Source organism: Xenopus tropicalis, chromosome 5 (genome assembly GCF_000004195.4).
Source record: "Xenopus tropicalis strain Nigerian chromosome 5, UCB_Xtro_10.0, whole genome shotgun sequence".
In the NCBI taxonomy this organism is placed as follows: Eukaryota; Metazoa; Chordata; class Amphibia; order Anura; family Pipidae; genus Xenopus; species Xenopus tropicalis.
In genome coordinates, this window is record NC_030681.2 from 68,081,277 (window position 1) to 68,105,919 (window position 24,643).

Genomic DNA, 24,643 nt, shown 5'->3' on the forward strand with positions numbered 1-24,643 from the left:
TGTTGGTTAGCTCTTGAACATTCATCCTAAAGTTGACAATGCATAAAGCAAAAAGTCACAATGTAAATGCTGGCAACCTTAAAAACCCTTTTGCTGTATAGCTTAACATCCCAAGACAAGATGCAGTGACATATCCATAATGGGTATTTGCTATATGAATGCACATTCTGCTTTTGCACAGCCCAATAAGAATGCTGCTTTAATAACATTAGGTTAGGTTCTACTGTTGTATGCTATAGAATTCTTTTCATACTTTGCTGTGCTGTTCTATACTCACTAAAGATGAGGTACTAAATGTGTCAGTATTAACAAAGGTCAATATTTCATCAACAAAATTAGTCTTTGACTTCTTCCCACAGTTGTCCCTAAAAGTTTTGTTACATTCTGCAATGTGGCAACATGATACCAGGCTGCCGGGTGCCCAAGATACACCAAGCAAACCACAAAGGGACAAGCTTTTACCGTTGTATACAAGATAAACTCTTAGCAACCTGCGGTGAGCACCAATACGCTCCATGCACCCATGGACACCAAACCACAATAATATCAGCAACCTTGATTTGCAGGGTTCCAGGGTTCTTATAGTGGCTTGCATTTACAGCCACAACTGACTTGTGCTCGGGCCTTTGTCATACCTCCCATTATTTTGAAAATGGAAAGAGGGGCAACATTTTTTGACCACGCCCATTTTTGCGACCACCCCCCTTAATACCACTCCTATTTGACTAAATTTGGCAGGTTATTTAAAGTTTGAACACATTTCTGGGGGGTTTGGGTCTTGTTTTATGTGTTATTACAGTTTTGTTAAAAAAAAGCCCTTAAAGCTGCAAGTCTCAGTTCCCCCAAGAGACCTGTTTAGCTTATTAGTTACAATTGTTTTTTGGTTCAGTGCAGAAGATCAAAGGGAAATAAGGAACTTTTCAGTAAGAACCCAGGACTGTGGAGTGAGCTGTCAAAATTAGGACAGTTGGGAGCTTTGTTGAAACTGTGCATTGGTGCTCCTGTAGTGATGCCCATCCCCAGTATGTCCACTATGTGGGACTACTTGTTTGCACTTTACCAAAATAAGCGCTAATTGAAGAATGGTGCACAAGTTGCAGCAGACTGTGTTTTTGAAGCCTACAATGATGCTTAAAAACCACACATTGTGGGTAAAAAAAATGGCAATTTCCATTAAAATTCTGAACTTCATGCTGCATTTGTAAATAAGCCTTAATATTTAGTGATAAGTATAACTGGCCCTGACATTTTGCTAGATGCTTTGTAGTCAATGGGAAGGTGAAATTGCATTGCAGCTCCTTTTCGCTGCTGGCGAAAAAAGAGAATTTTCACTGCAAAACAGTACCAGGCAAAAGATTTACCTATCACTACTACTATTTTTATTGTATAGAATCAAAGTACAGTACATTTTTCAATGTGTTTCTCTTGAGTGGTAGTAGCCCTCACTTGCCCCAAGGTCTGTATATCAACAGTTCATTTGTTTTAAAAGAAAAATGGAATGCAGAAACCTCTTTTTTGTTTAAGTCCTTGAAAATGAATGTTGTGTAAACAACACATGTGGAACATAAGTTAAATATTAATGAATATAAGCTACATTCCCAAACTAATGCCAAGAAGGAATATTTATCTCATTCAATCATTTTCTAGTCAAGAAGTTACACAGTGTAGACCACAATAAAAAAAACTAAAGATACCATGCCATGTAAGAGTAACCAGTTACAAGAAGTGAAAAATAGGAGTTTACATGACAGATAAGGAGACAACCTAATTCACAACTACAGTACAGTAGAGCAGCAATTTGTAAAATAGCAAAATACAAGAAAATTCTTTGGCTGCTATGAGTTAGTAGAATGGGTTAACCTGTGACCACCAGGAGCTGATACAGTCAGTGGAGGGACCCTGTATAGAAAAAGTGCAAGGGCTCCGCCTGCAGGAACAGCAGGTGCTGCTTTGCCAGAACACACCAGTCCAGGATTGGTATATAGTATCAACATACTATATGTCTTCCACATGATTTTCAATAGTGTGCTGATGAATCTCATCCTTGCAGAATACAGTCATGGCAGTACCTGAAAGAATATTTAATAGTATTCTTCAGAATGTTGCTAAATAAGATGATTATATAGATGATATATAGAATTGATGGTAAAGTTGAACTGTGGGTAACAGGAGTAGACAGTGATACTAAGGAGTCTTAAACTTAAATATCCAGTAGTTGCTGCATTAAAAACCATACCAGCCTAGAAAAAAATCACATTTATATAAATTGGATATATAAATCATTCCATACCCCTTCTGGCTGTGGGTCAGTCAGTCAATAAGGATATTGCTGCTTAGGTAAGGCTAAAACTACAAGATTGGAAAATAACAACTTCGAACAAATAAAGAGAAAAATATGTGGTATATTTGATACAAATGTTTAATTTAGGGAGGAAACAACACAGTGTTCAGCACTGTTATTTTTAGGTCCATTATTCTACCCTACAGTGTTCTACACTAAACCAGCTCCTATTAAGGAGGCAAGAATTCCATTTAATAACACTCTTCTAATCCAAGTTATAATATTACAAAAATGGTATTGGTAAAACAACCATGGCTGAAAAGGTTAGCACAAGGTTCCTGATAAGAAAATATATTTATATACAATAACAATGATACGAAAATGTAATTTAAGTCAAATTAGTGAAGATAATAATTGACACACAACACATTTAATAAACAGACAGTATGTGCTGTAGTCATGGGCTCCTTTGTAAATACAAAGCACTGTCCTTGGTAAGGAATGCTCTGTTTTGCTTCAAGGATTTCAATTTTCATAGAATCTATACAGCTTTGATCAGTCTAGTGCAATTAAAATAATAAAAGCAAGTATGTGATTGAAAGCTGTTGGTCACCACAGTACTGTGTATTTGTTCCCTTGTTAGTAAATAATGAAATGTAATAGAAATGTTTCATTCAAAAAAATCTTTTTCCCTGTTTTATTTGTACAATAATTGATTTTGTTTACAAGGTTTGCCTTGTCCATTTAGCAATGCCACTAAATAAAAAATATATCGCTCAACTGCAGTATATAGAAGATTGGCTTTGCCCTCCTCAGAATCAGACATTCACATCTGTGGTAAAGGCTTTTTCAGTTACCCATTTCTGCATCTTTGCACCAGCAGTATGTGGTTATAAGTGATATGATTACAGGGAGATTACGTTGATAAATGAGTGATTCCGAAAACAATAGATGTTTTCTACCCTTACAGAATTTAAAAAAAGGGTAAACCAGTCTTAGAAATTACCTTGCTTCGGAAGTTACTGTTTGGTAAAACAATGAGAATATTCTCCATTTCTCATGAACGTCTCTGGCAGCTCAACTTTATTAGCAGTTATAGAAGATCTACTTTTTACCTTAGTAGAACAAGTGGTATGGCAGCTTTTGCACATTTTTAAATGCAAATGTATAAAAAAAGTAAAAGTTAAAAATGTTTTTGCTATAATGTATAGTATGGTGACTAGCTGCCTGCCCTACAAAGTATAAAAACATGGTAGACTGTGCATTTCACACCCTTGCTTGCATGCAACCTCCAATGTTTATAAGTTCAATACAAACCTTTTAAAGTCAGCGTTTAAAGGAACAAAATAATAAAATAAAAAGAAGCTTCAAATTCTGTACATAGAAACAATACACTCCTGGCCTAAATTTGCCCAAAATATGCTATTTTAGTGGCATGTTTTTTGGGGGTTTTTTTAAATTAAATAATGATTGGTTAAAATTAAATCAGAAGGGTGTTATTGTTCAACAATGCTTCTGAGCTCTAACACCACATAGGGAAAACAATATTAGACTAGTTAAAGCAGTAAATGTGAAAAAGCCAAAACACATTGAAGAATGTGCCTCTTTGTTAAAATGCTTTCCTAATTGTCAGGAACATTCTACCATCAGTCATACTGCTGAGAAACACCTACTTTAATTCGACCAAAGCTGCTCAGAGAATTCTGCCTGATAATTTTTAGACCTGAAAAAGATTTTTTCGCTGACAATATTTATATATTGGTTAACAAGTGAGGGTCAAACAATACATGAATAATACACAAAAATAAGTGTTGAAGAAACCTTTCACTTTTAGTTTTAATACCGGTGCTTTAATAAGGTAAAGACAAATGGATTTTGTAGTTTGTGTTAATGAATTATCCGTGCTCTGTTTTACTGAATGTAAGCTCAGCTGGAATTTGCTCTAGAGTTTATGTTGCAATTCTAGTTTCATCAATGAGTTACTCATCAGGCTACAGCCAAATAAATCCAACTATTTCCATGAATTAAGGGAAAACATCTTACTCCACTTTTCCCCCAGGGATTACTCGCACTGTGTTTTTCATGTGAAAAATCATCATCTCCTATAAAGTTTGGGTCAATGCAGCTGCCTTTAGAAAAGGACAATACTGCCAGTGTCACCAGTATTTAGTTGCAGCTGATGAGACAGTGAGATAAGACTGCTGGGCCAGATAATTATCAGCACCAGTGATATCCAAAATTCAGCAAAAAAATCTTCTCCACCTCCTGAAGCACATGAATCTGTATGTGCCCCTGTCATAGCTCTAATGTTCACAAGACAGTATCCATAGAACCTGCCATTCACTGCTCATGCATATTGATGTATTTTCGGCCCAAAACAGCCTACCACCGTGACAGCAGCACATGAGGATTTAGTTGCTTCTCCACTGGGTAAAAGATCTGGTGAAGGATACACCCCCATGGGCACTGCCTTGAGTGCAGTTGTATTATTTTTAATTTTTTTTTTCTTTTCCTTATTCTTCTCCCATTATGACTGTTGCTTGGAAGCTGGCATTATTAATCAGATAGCAGTTGAGTTTTGAAGGACAGACAATGTAAATGATTAAACATTTTCCAAAAACGAAGTACATTGTACTAAGGGACCTATTTATTATGCTGTGTAAAATGGAATTTGCTGAAAAAATGGTGTAAAAAGCTGTCTTAAATTAAATGGTGAATTTCACCATTCAAATGCCAGATTTTAAGGCTGTTAAGTTCCGGCAGAAGAAAAAACGCATACAAAATGTATGCCGGTTTTCATTTTTTTTTCAGAAATGAAGAAACATATAACAAAAATAAACCTCACCTTTTTCAGAACTGACTTCTACATTGTCACCTTTGTCTTTCTCTCCACTGACTTCTACATTGTCACCTTTGTCTTTCTCTCCACTGACTTCTACATTGCCACCTTTGTCTTTTTCTCCACACAATACATGCCCTTGGCAGTCACCTTGCAGTTCTAATGTTGCTCTGCAATCCTCCACTGGGGTTGGATTCTGAAATGCAAAGTATAAACACATTGGAGGCTTTTGATATAAATAAATCATACTGATCATTTTGGGAAAGAATTGGATATGGGTGCCATGATTAAATATCCCTAAAACATTCTTTTATATATAGCAGACTTTCTTCAATAAAATATCCATATTTGCGTGTTTGTCTTTGTGTTGCTGCTAGTTTGCTAGGTTGTTTAGAAAAGCCACAAGAACAGCAGCTGCCCACAAGTAAGCAGTAAGGAATCCAAAAACATATAACTCATTTACAGCTTACCACTTCCTGAGTATGATCTTTTGTTCTTATAGCACATTAGGTTTCCTGAATGTAACACACTTCTGGATCCTTGGTACTGCCTAGAAACCATTTTATTGTTCTCAGGTTCAGACTGGCCATATAAGTAGTGCACATAAAACTTTCTGGACAAGGCCTTATCACCATTTGTTGTACAGCCTTATTTTGAGCTTTTATGTATAAATGCAAGACACACATTTTCTAAGCAACTTTGCAATATACATTCATTACAAATTTGTAATGGTTTTCAAGTTTTTAAAAAATGTGTATATATATATATATATATATATATTGCTATTAAAAGCAGTGTTTGACTGTCCTTGGTGGTTCTGACTTTTGAAATAATGTAACACAAGTCAGCAGATTAACATAGGAGGAGGAGACTGGCTTTTGCAACATTTTTTAAAAAAGTCATAACCAGTAGTTAAAGGGAATCTGTTGTGATTTTTATGGTGCACTTTTTATTTCTAAATTACACTGTTTACATAGTAAATAATTCACTCTACCATTTAAAATTTTACCAACAAATATATAATTTATTTATTGGTGTGTAGGCAGCCATCTCAGTGCATTGTGCCTGAGTCTGAGCTTTCAGAAGGAGCCAGCGCTACACATTAGAACTGCTTTCAGGTAACCTATTGTTTTTCCTACTTCCATGTAACTGGAAGAGTCCCAAGTCGGACTTGGATTTCTTACTATTGAGTGGTATTTTGATATCTACTGGGAGCTGCTGTCTTGCTCCCTTCCCATTGTTCTGCTGGGGGGAAAGGGAGGGGGATGATATCACTCCAGCAGTAAAGTGTGACTAAAGTTTATCAGAGCAAAAGTCACATGGCTGTGGCACCCTGGGAAATGAAGAATATGGCTAGCCCCATGTAAAATTTCAAAATTAAATAGAAAAAAAAATCTGTTTGCATTGAGAAGCTCAATTAACTGATGCGTTTTGAAAAAAAAGTTTTCACATTCAGACTTAGATGACATAGTAACATAGTAGATGAGGTTGGAAGAAAAACACATCCATAAAGTTCAACCTATTTTCTAAGTAAAATCTGACTTCAGGTCCTTGGTGACATTAACATTTCTTCTTTCTTATCAGCCAAAGAGCCCCACTCCTCAGCTCTTGAATATTGGTGGGTTTCCTCACATAAACTGCTTGCTTTATGTCTCTTCAGGTCAGGACTTTGACTTGACCATTCCAGAACATTCACTTTATTCTTCTTTTCTATTCTTTGGTAGAACGACTTGTGTGTATAGGATCATTGTATAGCTGCATGACCCATACTATCTCTTGAGATTCAATTCATGGACAGATGTATTGACATTTTCCTTCAGAATTCTTTGGTATAGTTCAGAATTCATTGTCCCATCAATGATGGCAAGCTTTCCAGGCTCAGATGCAGCAAAACAGGCCCAAACCAGAACACTCCCACCATCATGTTTCACAGATGGGATGAAGTTCTTATGCTACAATGCAGTATTTTTCTTTCTTCAAATGTAATGAAAAAAATAGCTTTATCCATTCACAAAACATGCTTTCAGTATCCTTCTGGTTTGTCCAAATGATCTTTAACAAACTGTAGATGGTCAGAAATAATTTTGGTGGAGAGCAGTGACTTTCTAGTTGTAGTTATACCACTTCTGGGTAGGGTAACAATGGTCTTAAACTTTTCCTGCTTTATGGACACTTCCTTGGTTCGAGCCATGATACACATCCACAAATGTGTTGTATGTGTGATTAGGCTTTGCTGGATTCCCTTTTTTTTTATATAAAACAGGGTCTCTCACTCAGACCTGATTGTCATCCCATTGACTGAAAACACCAGACTGATTTCGCCTTCAAATTATATGATTATCCTAAGTATCCACTTACTTTTGCCACACACAGATATGTTAATGGATCATTTTTTTTTTTTCAATATATACATGACCAGATATAATATTTTTTTTTTAATTTGTTTCACTAGGTTTTCTTCATCTACTTTTAGGAATATCAGATGATGTTTTAGGTCACATTCATATAAAGATATTGAACATTTTAAAAGGGTTCACAAACTTTCAAGAACCACTGTTCTGGGATCTACTATCTTGCTACCTTCCCATTGTTCTGCTGATCTGCTGCTGGGGGGGGAGAGGGAGGGGCGTGATATCACTCCAACTTGCAGCTCAGCAGTAAAGTGTGACTGAAGTTTATCAGAGCACAGGTCACATGGCTGTGGCACCCTGAGAAATGAAGAATATGGTTAGTCCCATGTGAGATCTCAAAATTATATTAATAAAAAAATATATTCTGCTGGGGAAGATCCATTAGCTGATGTGTTTAGAAAAAAAAACATGTTTTCCCATGACAGTGACTATAAAGGACAACACTTCTTTAAACACTCATATGCTTTTTCCTAGTCATACAATAAGCAGTAAGTAAAGACTGCTCTGAATATTCCTTCTTAATTAATTCTGAGAGAAGATAATAGTCTAAGTGAGCCTTAATACATATATTAAAAGTACATTTTATATTGTAACAAGCAAGCTCGAAAATAATTAGGGCTGCTCAGTTTACAAGGTCCAGCAGTTTGTAGGCTCATTTTGCAATTAAAATAAAGTATTTTCCACCATGTTTCTGTGTTGAGCACTTTTTCCTAGTAGTACAGCTTATTTAGGTGCCAGATCAATCGCCACTCCACCCCCCAAAAAATATTTTGTATAAGACAAATATATGGAAATTGAATTTTATTTACATACAGCTATAGATATGCACCAGCAATTAACTTTTACAGATGCAGTATAGTTACAGGAATCAAAGAAAATAGCAGATTCCAAAAGTTTACTTTCAGTATTTAGAACATTTTCAAACTGACCAACTGCACTGGACTTTGGTCTTAACAGAATGCAGTGCTTAATGTTTGCTATTACTCCTTAAGATGTAATCAATAAAATGGTTACTTAAATCAAAATTAAATTTATCAGGCCAGTTTTACATACCATACATGGTGGTGGACAGCCCACATGTGTATACACAGTCAGAAAATATAATAACACCCATAATTAGCAGGGGGCATTTAAAACATTCTGCTAATTAACTACTGTACCTACAGAGGACAGTTCTTCAGCATGTTTAAAAGCATGTTTAGAACAGTGGCTTTCTTATGTCAACTTGGTGTAACAGGTTAGTTTAGAACTCCAAATTGTCAATAAAGTGCAAAACTATTCCATTGTTGTGCACAAAAAAATGTAGGTGGAAGAGTTAATCTCAGCAAACCCTAATTGGGTGGGGTTTACACAACTGTAGGCATGGGGTTTTGGTAGATTGGCATATCTGTATGTAAATAAATGTGACTATTTCCCTTTTTGAGTGGTATGAGATCATTCTATAAATCAGCAAGCACAGCGTAAATACAAAATTCTTATTATAATACAAGGGTCTGGGTACATGCAGAGTAAAATATTGGAAACTGTGAAGCTTAATTAAAAAAAAACAGCCTAAAAAAACAAAATAAGGAAGTATGTATATGAGCTGAACGAGAAAGTGCAACTAACTAAAAAAATATGAAATGAAAGTAAAACAAATCACAATTAAAGTTACTTTGCAGAATGTAATGGTAATGAAGTACATTATAATAATTATAATAATAGACAGTGTCATTAGCATTTTAATGAAAATAAAAGGGCTTCATATAAATTTATAGATAATATATTCAATATAATATATACATTGCTCTGCTCATGTTAATTGTGTAATTTCTTTATACATTCCATAATTTCTATACCTGCCATTCAGGGTTTAGGGCCCACATATTACAGCAAACCACAGAGAAACTATTCTATACTATATAATAGAATATACAATTTACGTTTGTTTTTCCATACTGCTGGAAGGAAACTTCTTTAATTTTCAGATACTGCTTATATTAAATCTTCAGGTGGGGCCCATGAAGGACCAACACAGTATAGGTCAGTATGTCTGGTGGCAAGGCATTAATAAGTATATAAAACACATGGTGTCCCATTTACTAGAAGTATAAGGTGCAAAGTGGCAAAATTGTGGCAACCAGTCATGTTTTTTCCCACAATGCTGTTTTTTCATTGGATTTCAGTGACAGTATTTGGCAGGGCCTGTGCATTCTCTTACGTCTTCCACCTATGCAGTGGCAAAGCTTAAGTACTTCATATTTGCTGTGTTTATAGTCACAAATAAGCACACATTTTTCGAACTTAGCCTTGTGCCTTATTTTAGTAAATTAATTCACTGGTTTCCTAAAGGCACCTTTAATAGTTTGTGAATTTGTTGATGGTGGATAATAGAAGTTTCCATAATAGTCACTAAAAAGAAGATCCTTGTAAATTTTTACTTCAAATCTAACTTAAAGTAATAGATAATCTAAATTTATATTGAAATAATTTAAGACTTCTGATTTAAGATTTAATGCCATTATACAGTGTAGGGCTATATTGCCCATTAGCTAATAGAAAAGTAAAAAATCAGGATACAACTTTGCTTAAAGCTAACGGCAGTTGTAGCAAATCCCTGCAGAGAAATCACCAAAAGTCTTTTCAATTAAAAATGAATTTTTTGATCCTTCCAGACCATTTTGTCCGGCAATCAGAGGATAGCAGGAAAATATTGGTGGACAGGTACAGAGGAGTAGTTAGACAAGGAGAGATAGTGGATACAGGGAAAGAAAGACAAGGAGTAGTAGGTAGATAACAGGCCTGGACTGGCAATCTGCCTGTTCTGGCAAATGCCAGAGGGGCTGCTGTAAGATGCCATAGGCAGTGACTATTTAAGTCACTATTAAAGCTGTTTGAGCTTGTGTGCATGAATCTTGAATGTAGGAGAGATAGGGTCTAAAGAGGAACCAGGCACAGGCAGAATCGGGGGACAGATGCTTAGCAGGGAAAAGAAAGGTCAACGGGTCACCAGGAGGTGATTGCCAAGCAGAGACCGGAGTGGATATATGCTGGTGGGCCAACAAAGGCCAGGGTGAAAGGGGAGGCCCCCAGATCATGTTGACAGTTCTGTGATAGCCATGGGACCATGAAATGAGCAGGCCAGGCTGGTAATTCAGACACTCTCCTGGAACTCTTAAGCATTTTTGGTAGGATGTGTATGACAGAGGTTAGTCGGGCCTTCCTAAGTTTGGGAAGGTGGGACAGGAGCAGAAACAGTGGGAACAAAATCTAGCAGCCAGAAGTGGTAAAGAAGAGTGCAGAAGTTCACCTGGGAAGAGAGTAAGGCAAGGCAAGGGCATGAGGAAACCCCTACACCAGAGCAAGATGCTGAAAGAAAAAAGGAAAGGGACAAATGGAAGCTATGGTGAGAAGGCTGGCCTGATAAAATGTCTGTATGTGATTTGCTGGCCTTTGGGGGTCCATGTGATGCAGGATGTGAAGGCATTCTGTATTGTGACCAGCATTACTGACTGGAGAAAAACCCTTGGAAAATGTCTGTACTTCTTTTGCTTGCTACATAAATGGGATCTAGGAGCTGTTTAAGGATTGCATGTGCGTCGGCAGGTGCAATGCTTCCAGCTGGGACGCAAGGTCATAAGCAAGGTTATTCTGCTGCTAAAAATTTTGACCCTTTTCTGGGAAAGCTTTTTTACCAGGTATTGAACATTGTTGGTGGGATTTGCTTTTATTCATATGTACAAAGTTGAAACCTTGTGTTGGGCAATCAGGCCAACATCTTATTCCTTTAGAAAAAAGAGTGTGTTGCTTGGGAAAGTACAAATGCAGCTGTCTCAGATGAAACCAACTTATTTCCCTGCAGCCATATAAAATGACTCTAGGACATTGTTGGGGATGATCTCACAGAATTTAAATGCTGCAAGCAAGTTTCTGTTCTACCTCTATCTATAGCTGCTGTGATTAAATACAACTTCAGTTAAGCATTGCTTATTAATAAACTTTCAGCTTCAGTTGGTTCAATAGCATTGCATACTGTATATGCTAAACAGGAAATTTTAAATCCTCTTAAAATATCCTCACATTTGTGCTTCTGATAAGTCTACTCTTCTAAAACATAACAGAATCTTTCAGTAAATGTGCAAACAGCATTGCAAAGCAATAAAAATACACAGTATTGCTCTCATAAGTGCTGTATTCAGTGAAGCTCAGACTGACAGCCAATGAAATGAAAAATATTGCATTGTCACACTGAATATAGAAAACATATAAGCAGTTATAGCTACAGAGGACCTATAAAATGCACAAGCAGCAAAATGTATTCTGTTCATTGACCGATAAAAATGTCTACAAGTGAAGAGATAAAGGAAAATGGTAAAACTATACACATACCATGGATAAGAAAATGTATCATTAACAAATCTATTCCAACACTTTGTGAAAATTATTTTGCAGACCAGTAACATTAATTAATGCAGCTCACTTGTAAAAACCTGCTTGACTTCAGTGTTCCAAATGTAATGACCTAAAAGGAATTTAAACATTTCATTAAAAAGGCCTCACCTATACCAACAGCCTGGTGGCCTGCTTAGGAAGGTTATTTAGACATAGTAATAGTTTTGTTTATTATAGAAGAAAATACATTTACAGTCCTAGCTACTGCAAATACAGTATGTTATAAATTAGAAAACTGAAAACAGTACCTCAGTAAATATGGGGTTGGATTCCCTTTCGGCAGATTCACAAGCAAACAGAGGAGTCTTGGGTGGCCTTGGAGGTGGGCGCTGGACCTGACCTTCATATCTCCTCACCATATAATACTCCTCCTTATTTATTTCCTCAATGTTGGTTTTGGTTGGCAAACAGAAGGTTTCTCCTTGAAAGCTACCAATTATATGAACAGATAGGTTGAGCCGATGAACTGGAAGTTCCCAAACCTCCTGAGGACTGTCATATGAACTAACAAGCAAATATGAATCTGTAATGTGCTCTTCCAGCTGAAGTACTGATGTACTTGCTAAAATATCCTCGCCCATTGCAAACAAATCTCTCACAGACACCTTTACATTCAAAGGAAAGTGGAAATGTTTACATAGCTCTTTTATATAGTATTGTCTCTCGTCATATACAACTTCCAGAAATCCACCTTCGGCATACAAAGGTATGGTGACTTGTTCACGGGCTTTGCCATTAATTTTCAAAAATGTTAACACCTCTACAACTGTTTTTTTGCCTTTGTCCATGATTTCACAGAAGTGATGTTGCTTAACAAGAAACTGATCCCCAACACATATTGAAGAAAATTCTTTATATGCTGATTGGAAAGGCTTTGTTGCCACAACATGAAGCTCATCTGCTTCTCTCTTCGCAACCTTTAAGTCATAGACAGTAGGGAAACATCTGGGTCTTCTTTTAAACTTCCCCTTGTAAGTATCTGGGATAAGAAAATGTTTATTTGGGGAGTCACTTCTTAACTCTGAGGCTATAATTCTATCTGCTTGATCCTTTTTGTGGATGATAATTTTTTTTCCGGGCGATAATAAATTGCAGTGTGCATATTCGCCTGCTACATGCTCGATAATTTCTGCAATCATGGGAAATTCATTGGTAGTCAGTTCAAACACATCATGAATAGTTAATGTCTGTATAAAACATTTAATATTAAAATTATTGGTGATATCTAGTACTTCAATATCAAGGTCAGATTGCAGATGTACAATATCCTTCCGAACTAGTAAAGAAAAAGAAAACAAAATCATCATAATATATGTACATCTATTCAGAATCCTCAGTATGAGGGTAATAAAATGTTTTCAAAGTAGTTGCTCCTATAGAAAGACTAGCAAGCCAAAACTAGTAATTAAATGTGTAACATAAATTTACTTAAATTGGTCAAAGTTTCCCAGTACAGTGACCCATACCATCCAATAAGAAATTTGATTCATTAATCTTGTATGTATGTATGTATGTATGTATATCTTTATTTATAAAGCGCTACTTATGTATGTATAGCTGTACAGTAGAACAAGGAATGAATACAACAGGGGGTTATTAAAATATTAGATAAATACATAGTATGATAATAAAAACAAATAAATACAAAGAACAGTTGCAATAAGTTAAGCTTTAAAGAGACAAGAGGATGGAGGTCCCTACCCCATACAGTTTACAATCTAAATGTGAGGGTAAATTACAGACATAAATAGGAGAATATAAGTGCTGTAGGTTACAGTGGGTGACACTGCAATATAAGTGCTATTTCCCAGATCAGGTGCTGTGCGAGTGCTCCAAGAGGTAGTCTTTGAGTTTAGTTCTAAAAAGACTGAGGGAGGATTCTCTCTGAAGGAAATCAGGGAGGGCATTCCAAATGTAAGGAGCACCAAGGCAGAAAGGTTTAAGGTGTGAAACAGCAGTAGTAGTGGGGGGTGCAACCAATCAGTTGCTCTGTGTGGAGCGGAGGAGTCGGCCAGGAACATACAGAGACACAAGAGAAGAGATGTAGTGAGGAGCAGAGGAATGGAGGCAGTGGAAACTTAAGCAGTGGAAGGGCCTGAACTCTCCTAGGAGGAGAATTATGGCAGACAGACTTTTGGGTTTCAGTTTGAGGTGGCGTTGGTTCATCCAACTAGAGATGACTAGGAGGCAGTTAGAGAGTAAAGTCTAAGTTTCAACTGTTAATGAAGGGGTCAAAAAGTATATTTGGACATCATCAGCATGCAGATGTTATTAAAGCCAAATGAGTGGATAAAATCTCCATGGTGTAGAGGGAGAACAACAACAGCTCAAGTACAAAGCCTTGCGGTATCCCTAAATTAAGTGGAATTGGAGATGAGGTTTTGTTAGCATGAGAGACAGTGAAGGATTGGTTAGAAAGGTAAGAAAATATCCAGGATATATTATGGATACCAATCGAATGTATAATTTGCATCAGGAGGGAGTGGTTGACAGTATCAAATGCAGCCGATAGGTCAAGGAGGATTAGTATAGATAAGTGACCTTTGGCTTTTGTAGCCTGAAGATCATTTGTAACTCATTTGTGCCTCAGTAGAGTGCACAGACAGGAAACCAGATTGCAGAGGCTCCAACAGCTTATGAGCATTAAGAAAGTTAGTAATTCAGGAGAACACAATACCTTCTAAGATTTTTGAGGCAAGCGTTAGAAGCGGAACAAGACGGAAATTAGAGAGACAGGACAGGTCCAGCATGGCCTTTTTAAGAATAGGCTTGGCACAGGTCTGTTCCAGAAGCCAGAGAAGAGTTGAAGATGTGAGTAAGAGCCGGAGTAAGTTTAGCAGCACAGTGTTGAAGAGAAGAAGGCATAGGGTTAATAGAGCAAGTTGTGAGCAGAGATGACAAGAGAAGCAGAAGCTAACTGCTAGTGGCTTTAGTAAATAAACCCCATAGGCTCAGGCTGATTCCTTCTGGTTTTAAACAAGGAGAATTATATTGTTCTCTCAAATACTGCTCAAAACTAAATTATAAAAAGAAGAGCTCCTTTGTTATTATCCTAAAGAGATATTCATGCTCTCTCCCCATAAATTCAGCACATCAGATTTATTTTAATGTGGTTAACCTCTGAGCCTTTTTTATTATAGCAATAAATACAACATGTTGCTTTTATAATACACTTTAATATGAGTGCCATCACTTACTGCAATTTCCTTTTGTATTATTTTTTGCTGCATCTGCACTACAAATATACAGTGCAGATTTCAACAGATACATTGTCTTTTTTTTATATTGCTGGCTTTTTTTAGGTGCTTTGATTGTACAACGAGGTGATCATTTATTCAAAATTTTGAATAAAGTCCATTTAGTTAGTACAGGTATGGGACCTGTTATCCAGAATGCTTGGGACCTGGGGTTTTCTGGTTAAAGGATATTTCCGTAATTTGGACCTCCATAACTTAAGTCTGCTAAAAATCATTTAAACATTGAATAAACCCAATAGGATTGTTTTGCCTCCAATAAGGACTCATTATACCTTAGTTGGGATCAAGTACAAGGTACTGTTTTATTACTACAGAGAAAAAGGGAATAATTTAAATTTTTTTTAATTATTTGCTTATAATGGAGTCTATGGGAGATGGCCTTTCTGTAATTAGGAACTTTCTGGATAATGTGTTTCCAGATAAGGGATCCCATACCTGTACTGTATCAAATAAGGAAAATAACTGTTATATTCTAGAAGATAGAAAAGACAGGATTTAATTGATTTTGAGAGTCTACCTCCTTACATGCACCCTGCAAAAGCTATTAAGTCAATATGGTTATGAACAATGCAGGCTTATATGTATTTATTTATGATTTTCTTTCAGTAAATCTGCAGTAAAAATTAAAGTAAAAAATTAGCACATTATTACATAATTTTTATGTTACTGTCCTAACATAGAACACTACTAAATATTGTAGAAATAAGTCTAAAGCAACTGTTTTCTTGAAAACATTTCACCATTCATCCCAGCGGCTTCTTCAGTTCAACTGGGTGGTAGGGGATTCTCCAGGACTTAAACCCTTAAGTCACCAACATCCAATCACACTAAGCTTATTTAGTTATTAGCTAAAACTTACATGGGATATGTAGGCATGAAACCCCTTAGAAACATATATACCCAACTATATATAAATAAACACATTGACATTATTAATTAAGTGGAGAGAGGCCATAGCTTATCTTTAATGATTTATTGCATATATAAAGAACTATTCAATTCAATACTTATAACCTGAACTTGTAACCAACAATATTACATATAAGAACTACTGTCAAGCTCTGTATAAACTCGCTGGAACCCACATAAGTCTTTGTCATTCACCTTACCACTTCATATTCTTATTACAAAAGTAATCGGTTGTGATATTTTTTTAAACAATTAATAACATTTATTTAATATAACTGTAGGGTGGGTGGATTGGGGGATTTACACCAAAGCAATCCCAGACGGTGCTGATTGGGGGCGCAGGTACCAGGGGGCTATTTATAACCTATGGTGTAAGGGCTCTAGCGCGGGAAGGACTCACCAATCAATGTTAACACTTACTACTGGAGTTAAACCATTAGGACCTAGGCCTGAGGGGGGGGGGGGTCAACTAGTCTCTAAATGAAAACAGGTATCCTGCAACCATCCCATGCCCAAAGGGGGGCCAGGTGTGAAAGTGTGATTCAGTCACAATGGTACCATACTCATTAAGGCAGGTACGGGTTTACATTAGTGAACTGGTGAATTCCCTACCAGTCATTTAAAGTGAAGAAGCCACTTGGATGAGCAGAGAAACATTTGCAAGTATATTAAGAAAGTCCAATTGCTTTAGGCTTATTTCTGCTAGATACTGTATATAATGACCTGGATGAATAAAAAAACTTGGAAAACAGAAATAATATTACTAGTAAAAGTAAAAGATATGTATTTCTTAAAAAGACATAACTATACATATTGCACCTTCTTGTATAATGCAATGCAGCCTCTGATAACTTTTTTAACGTGTAATTACACATCCAAGCTTCCAAACTTTGCAATAGAAAATGTATTTTCAAGTATTTTCAGTCAGATAGAGAACCAGGAGATGGTCATGAGAAGAACATAATATAAGTTCACCAGGACAGAAAGCTTACATGATTTTAATCCCCTTAAATGCAATTTATATTACCGCCAGTAGGAAAAGATTAGTGAGGTTTAGGCTTTCCGAAGTTGCCGCGCAAGTAAACTTTAGAAAAGTTGCCCTAAAATACTTACCTAATCACTACACTCTAGATTTACTGTTGTGTCATAATCTTCTTACTAGACCCCGGCAGGGCCCAGCAGTCTGGAAGCATGGCATGATAAAACTGTTTGTGTGGCAAGCAGAGCAAAGCCAAACACTGAAATCAAGTACAGTGGTCTTGGTTTTCTAACAGTCTTTACAAAGAAAAACCATTTAACAGTGCTAGCTCAGGCATTTCCCATGTAATAAACAAAACATCTTTAGGGTAAAATTACCCTTTAAAAATATAAATTTGCAATAAATATTTTAAGCAATTTAAATAAAAATAATCAATTAGGGGAAAGCTAAATAGTTGGATATTTTATGATATACTTACACTGCATGATTGCTTGCACATCATAGACTGGCTTTAAAATCATTGTTGCATTGGCACCTAGCTGGTAAAATTGTTTTATATCACAAGTTCCAATAACTTCTGTAAGAATTACAGCCCTGCTCCTGCTTTTTGGAATTTTCCATTCCAATATCTCCTTCAGAGTGTAAATTTTTTCATCTGGACATTCATAGAACACCCCTTCACATGACAGAGGTAAAAGGAATGAATGGAAATGTCCCTTCCGTATTACTCCACAGTTTACAGATGTGACACCATTTACTTCCTCTATGGATCTGATCAGGATTTCATCATCTTTGCTAATGGTAATACCTGCCACATCTAAATTATTTGCACTATGGAAACTTGGATGGCCAAATCGAGTTGGTCCGACATGTAGTGTCCTGATGATCTCTTCAATAGTACAATATGGTCTTTTATCAGCAACCACTTTAAACAAACCTTATAAAACAACAAAAGAAAATACATTATTTGGCATATTGTAGTTAAACTATTGATTGGTGGGTGGTCAGGGGCTTATAAGCAAACAAACCTATTGTTTCAGATAATTGTGCTAGTTTATAGAACAGACATTTTGAGTATGAAGGACTACAATAAAAACGAACAACATTTGGTTTGTCCTCTGTGTTGTTTGCCAACAAGGTCTTAAAGTGATCCTTTTATTTTTTATATTTTCTGTTATTAGCACATCACATACTGCCGAACAGCATAGATATTGGCACAGCAAGGCAGTTATAAGCAGGTAAAACCTGCATGTTTTTTTATGCACGTTAGTGCAACACAGTAACATTTCGGGTTGAACCCCTTGGTTGGTGTTTTGGAGGAGCCAGGGTGTGCCAGGGTGTGCCAGGATGTGCCAGAGGAGCATAGGTTCCTATGCACAAACACTTTGTTCAATTGAATCAGGAGTCAATTAGCCTGAATGTATGGTTTTGGAGTGTGGGAGGAAACAGGAATACCTGGAGAAAACCTACAGAGACATGGGGAGAATAGACAAACATCTTGCAGATATTGCCCTGAATGGGGCTAAACTCAAAACCCCAAGACTGTCCCAGCTGTAGCTGGTTGTAAATTTAGCCAGCATATTTATATTCCAACCTTATTTTTTTTTTCATTTTATTACCATATTTTATGTAAGCAATATACTTCATACCTGGAAAATCAAGTGGAAGCTCCGTTGTAGCCAATACTTCATTAGATTCAGTACTACCATTCATGTAGGCTAGAACTTTTGTGACTTTGTATCCAATGACTTTAATAATGTCTCCTGTTGAAATGGAGCATTCATTTCCAAAGAGTTCATATATGGAGCCTACAGCCATAAAAATAAATAGAGACTCTATTAAGAAAAACACATTATTAAAAATCATGGAAAAAAATTAACTCATTGACTCAGTATGTGAATAAGGAAAAGGCATCTACGTTTGGGTAAAATGTTTTTTTTCCTGCATCATCTGGGCATTATTCTGAACTATGATGTATGATTTTGCTTTGAGTCAGATCTTTTCAAAAGACCACATGAATCCATATATGGCAGGTATTTTCTATTAAAGCATTTAAAATACTAAGTGGTTTGCAGGATAGGGCAGTTATTGGTGCAGGGTAGAATAGCTTTTTTACTTTTTTTTTTTTTTTTACATTTTTAGTGTTAACTAAAATGTTAGGCACTCCCACATGACTTTAATCGCTTACCTTGTACCCTGGGCTGGTGCCCCTGTTAGGAGAAAACCACACCAGTCCGGGGTACCTATAGCGAGCGTTTCCTCTTTCTTCTGTCTTTAGAATCCCTGGGCCGGCGCATGCGCATTAGAGCGAAAAGCCGACTTTCTTGTTAAAGTTCGGCCTTTCACTCTACTGCGCATGCGCAAGCCAACGCGGAAGAAGGAAACGCTCGCAGCTACCCTGGGCTGGTGCTGTTTTCTCCTAACAGGGGCACCAGCCCGGGGTAAAAGGTAAGCTATTTAAGTGACTTGGGGGTACCTAACATTTTGGCACCCCAAGTGACTTAGCCTTTCCTTCTCCTATAAACATTAACCATGTCATTCCAATATATATGTTTTTTAAACAAGACATTTTTATTACTTATAGTGGAAATTTCTGCACTGTTTGGCCATAATGGTGCAAAAAATGTTAAAATTCCATTGTCATTGTTACAGCATATATTAATTTGAAATCTTCTGTAAGTAAGGAATAATCACTTTTCTGCCATGTTAATGGCTTAGTGAATTTGACTCATCTTTCCTAAATTTCTAATAATTTTCATTCAATTTATAAACCCACTGCAATATCTTCCGCTCTTTTATGCCAATTTATGGCTTAAATAATAGGTAATGATGTTATATATCTAAGCCTATTCATACATAACTGGCTTTCAAGTTAATGTTATATATATTATACATTGCATCCTGAGATGAAGTCACAATGGGAACAACTGGAATGCAACAGTAAACACTTTAGATACTCTACATCAGAGCTGTACGACTTATTACATGTCGTGGGTCAATTATATCTCATACAGCATGCTGGAAGGCACATATAGTGAAGTCTATGGAGCCTTTAAGTAGATTGGGGGTCATTAAAAAATGTACAGCAGATTTCAGGCAGATATATAACATACTGCATCATCACTGAGAAAGGGCCATGTATCCTGAAACATTTGATCTGTTGTGAAGTGTGAAGAGTACCTTGTAATAAAGCTTGGGTCACCCCGTTTGCTGCACAAATATAGTTATCAGCCTTCAATTTGTTTCATGAGTATATAACTCGTGTGTGGCTAGGCCAGTACTGATACCTGTACCTCTGCCATTCAGTATCTGTATTGAACATACTGTATACTCCCATTCTCACAGGATATTTTTAAAATCATAATGTTCTCTAAAAGTGTACTTCTGCAAAGAATGAAATTAACCTTTTGGCCTATTTTATTTTAGACTTCATCTTTCAATATTTGTGCAATATTACCTTTGTGGCTTGCTTAAATATAGCATCAGATCTATCAAATTTTAAACAGGAGAAGGATTCCCATCAGTTTGATATTTTCCCCATTTATCAAAACTTTTATAAATTAAAGAAGATAAGTGTCAGTTAAATACCATTCTCCTCAGAGGCATGGCAGAGTTCAGCACTGATCACTATCACCCATCTGAAGTCCTATTTTTTGAATGATTATATAAGAAATGCCCTGTATTATTTTACCAGGCAGTTGCTTCTCAGTAAAAAATACCGGGACATAATAAATAAGCCCATAGATTTACTCTTTTTAGCAAGGGTTGATTTCAATTGGCTATTTCTCTTTTCCTCAAATGCAAAAAAACCCCCAAAATCTAACATTTCAAATTTCTTTCTATCTATCAATTGTAATTTTGCTGGTCTTTTTCTGTTCTACCTGTAATTTCTAATGCTGCTTGGTATAATTCTTTTAGTCAATAGAATTCAGCATATCATGTATGTATTAAATGCTACTAGGATATGCAGCACTGTACAATTTTACAATTTAGAAAAGTACATACAGGAAAGACAACATTATACAAAAATAATAGTAAATAATTAAGTATACATATGTATCGATTAACTGCCACGTGGTAAAAGACACAGTGGGAAAGGAAGTCGCTGCCCCGTAGAGCTTACTACCTAAGTGAGTAGTAACTTAGATTGTAATATGAGTAATATGGGTGTCTATCTTTTCTTACATTTGCTGAAATTCTGAAGTCACAATCAGATGTGTTCAGCATTAATCTTTCGGAACCTTCCTGTTACAGTTTTAATTGCAAGAGGATGTTGGTAGTTCTGCAGTACCTGCAGGATAGCAAAGGTGTACATTCACTCTTGTAGGGGTGTATTATTCCTGCGATAGACTTGGAAGTTGTTGTATTTTTTGGACCATTGCAGGTTAGATAATGTTGTCTTGTTTTTCTTTTGATACACAAAAGCCATGAATAGCTATAAACTTTATCCTTATGAAGGAAACCATAAGCTTTAATTACTGTTTAGTAATGCCACTTGTGTTACACGACCTGGGTATTATATAAAAGAAAATAACAGAGAAAATGTACCTACTCTTGTAAAATATGCAGATATTTGTATTTTTATTGTGGTGCAAAACACTTCAATCAACAATAAACACATAATTTTGAAACTAATGTATCTTTCTTGTGGAGAAAAATAACTTCCTTGCCACAACCAAAGTGCCTGGGTGCCCTGTTATCCTGTAAATTAAATCAGTACAGTACATACTTATAGGTACACACAGCATAAATTAGACCATATAAGGTTGTACTGTCCTTGATAGGAAAAATATTAGTGATCCAACAGCGTGTGAAGAAATTCCCTGTGCTAAACAGGTTCCAGCAAGGTGAGGAAGGAGAAAACCTGCAGGCAAGAGGACTAAGGCTGTTGCACGTTTCAAGCAAAGGCATTTCAACTGGGACAAAAGCAGAAAAAGGTTTTATTTGGCCCCTAGGAATTTATTTTCTTCATGTTACATGAAAAGTAATATATCATATACAGAACAGAAATTAAAAATGAAAAATTGCATTTTGCAATGTAATATTGTTTGACAGTTTTTACCCTGATAATTTTATTTATACATAGACCTGTCACAAGGCAGAAGCTTAAAAAAGTGCATTTTTTTTTCAGTGCCGGATGAGTTGTTTAATACTTAGCAGTTTGACAAAATGTATATTAAATACTCATTTTCATAAATCAAAAATAATTTGCCTTTCACAAACTATTTTCATTACATTCTCTGGTTAAATATTATATTCAATACAATAAAGAAGTCTATACAGCAAAAAAAAAAACTTAATGACCATTTGTTTATATATGTTGCTTGAATAACAAACTCAGCACTTTAATTTGGTGGAGCACTTTGGTGTTTCCCTTTCTGACCATTCATGCATTTAATTAACCACAGCTTGGTATAGTCGCTGCACCAAAGGTAATGTCATGCCTGCTGGAAACAAGATAATGAAGCAATTGTTCCAAACCGTGTTAATGTGAAAGCCCATGTGCTTCTAAGCCTGTGAGGTTATTTTGAGTTTTTGTTCATTTGTAATAAAAAAAAAAGTACACAAATAAAATCTGCTTGCAAAAGGTGATAAATCCAGAGGATGTAGTGTTAAGTTACTAATTGATATTTTGCATGCTAACAAAGACATAGACATGTTTTTAACCTATATGTGTGGTTCCTGTTATCTGAAATGTTTGGGATGTAGGACTATCCAGATACGGGGTCATTCCACTGGCGATTCCCTTTATTGCTGGTGGAAAGGCTTTTCTGGGAGATTAGTCACCAGCGGTACCAGAGATTTATCACAGGCGACTATTCTCCCCATGGGCCATTACCCTTAAGGCAATGGGGGGAAAATTTTTTTTAACACTGACTAAACCCAGTAGGAATGTTTTGCCATCAACATTGATTTATGCTGTCTTAGTCATTCTTAGATATAAGGTATTGCCTTTCTTTTACACAACAAAAGCACATCAGCCTAAAATACAGAATTGTGTGTTTAAATAGGACACAAAAGAAAATGGAAACTGCAGGTTTTTTTTTTTTATCTTTCTGGATAATTGGTTTCTTGACAGCAGTTTCCATCCTATACAATCTTGCCAATGTGATATACAGGTGTGGGACCTGTTATTCAGAATGCTTGGGATCTGGGGGTTTTCCGAAAAAGGGGTCCTCCATAATTTAGATATTCATAGCTTAAGTTCACTAAAAAAATGTAAACATTTAATAAACCCCAAATTATTATTTTGCCTCTAATAAGGTTTAATTATATCTTAGTTAGGATCAAGTATAAGGCACTGGTTTATTAATACAAACATAAAGGAGATAATTTTTAAAACATAAATTGAGATGGCCTTCCCGTTATTCGGAGCTTTCTGGATATCAGGTTTCCAGAGAATAGATCCCATTCCTGTACTTACTAAATAAATATTAAGAAATTAGCAAGAGCTATTGGGCACAGATGTAGAAGCCAGTCACAATGCCACGTAACAAAGCCTTTGACAACCTTCAACTCAAAGAGACATTATCATTTCTAAAAACAATTCTGTATTATAATTACCTCCATAATAATATCCAGATTGTATCTGCAGCACTCTTGGAAGTGTTTTTGGATCCAGAGTATTAATAAATTGCTCAAGTGAAGTTGCCATAATCCAAGGTTAGTCATGCAGCCCAAGCAAAGTAATTCTATGCACAGAGAGCAGAGATGTGTGGTATGCTGCTAGGGACACACTGCACAAGTTTGTAGTTAAGAGCTGCAGAACAGGAAGATGGTTTTGGTCATACAAAGCTCAAAGTTCCTGTTCTTACATGTCATAGACACCTGTATATAAGCAGAAAACACCACTGTGGTGTTAATAAATAAGGTTTTGTGGTAATATTGCTTTTGCTTTGACCTACATCGTAAAAGAAGGCAGAAATGTGGATTATAATAATGATATGATGATATAATCATAGCCTTTTTGTTTTGCAAACTTAAGGGGCAGGGCTAGTTTCAGACCTTTGGATTCTGGACAGGTACAGTAGCTTTAAACCGGACAGTCCATGAAAAAACAAACAGTCCAGTTAAAACCCAGAGGCAACCGTACTGCCAATTGTGACCCTGAATGCACATAGAATTTGCAGCCTGGGTACTGTACTGTAGATAGCACATCAGGAACCTTTTTATTTGCATTGAAAAGTTGGGAAAAATTCTGCTTGTCAGAGCACTGATCACAGGCAGATGATATGTGTTTGACTGTGAATGATGTGGGTGCATGTTGCAGACATTTTCCAAATCCTTTGCAATAAAAGCACCTGCCAGGAAAAAAATGTGCGCTAGGTCCAAAAAATGTGTTTTTTCTTTTTTGCTTATTTTTTTCTTTTGAGTCTATTTTGTCTTTTATTCCATAAAGTGTTCATGTGGCTTTATATTCCATTCTAAGTCCCTGGATCAATCCTATATTATTTGTTGTAATTATTATTCTAAAGCACTGGTTCACTAATGATTTTACCAGTAGCCTTGCATTCTCTCATTTGCTAAAAAGGCATC

The 24,643-nt window shown here is 36.2% G+C and overlaps 1 protein-coding gene across 1 annotated transcript; it reads right to left on the reverse strand.

The window, feature by feature from the left end:
- Nucleotides 1-837: 837 nt before the first annotated feature.
- Nucleotides 838-23,851, reverse strand: themis (thymocyte selection associated). The gene is made up of 6 exons (XM_031902946.1): nucleotides 23,672-23,851; nucleotides 18,757-18,915; nucleotides 17,586-18,044; nucleotides 12,211-13,238; nucleotides 5,127-5,316; nucleotides 838-2,069 (listed from the first exon to the last, which is right to left on the reverse strand). Exons 1-6 carry the CDS (start codon nucleotides 23,760-23,762, stop codon nucleotides 1,996-1,998), a joined length of 2,001 nt encoding a protein of 666 aa, XP_031758806.1. The 5' UTR covers nucleotides 23,763-23,851; the 3' UTR covers nucleotides 838-1,995.
- Nucleotides 23,852-24,643: the final 792 nt, after the last annotated feature.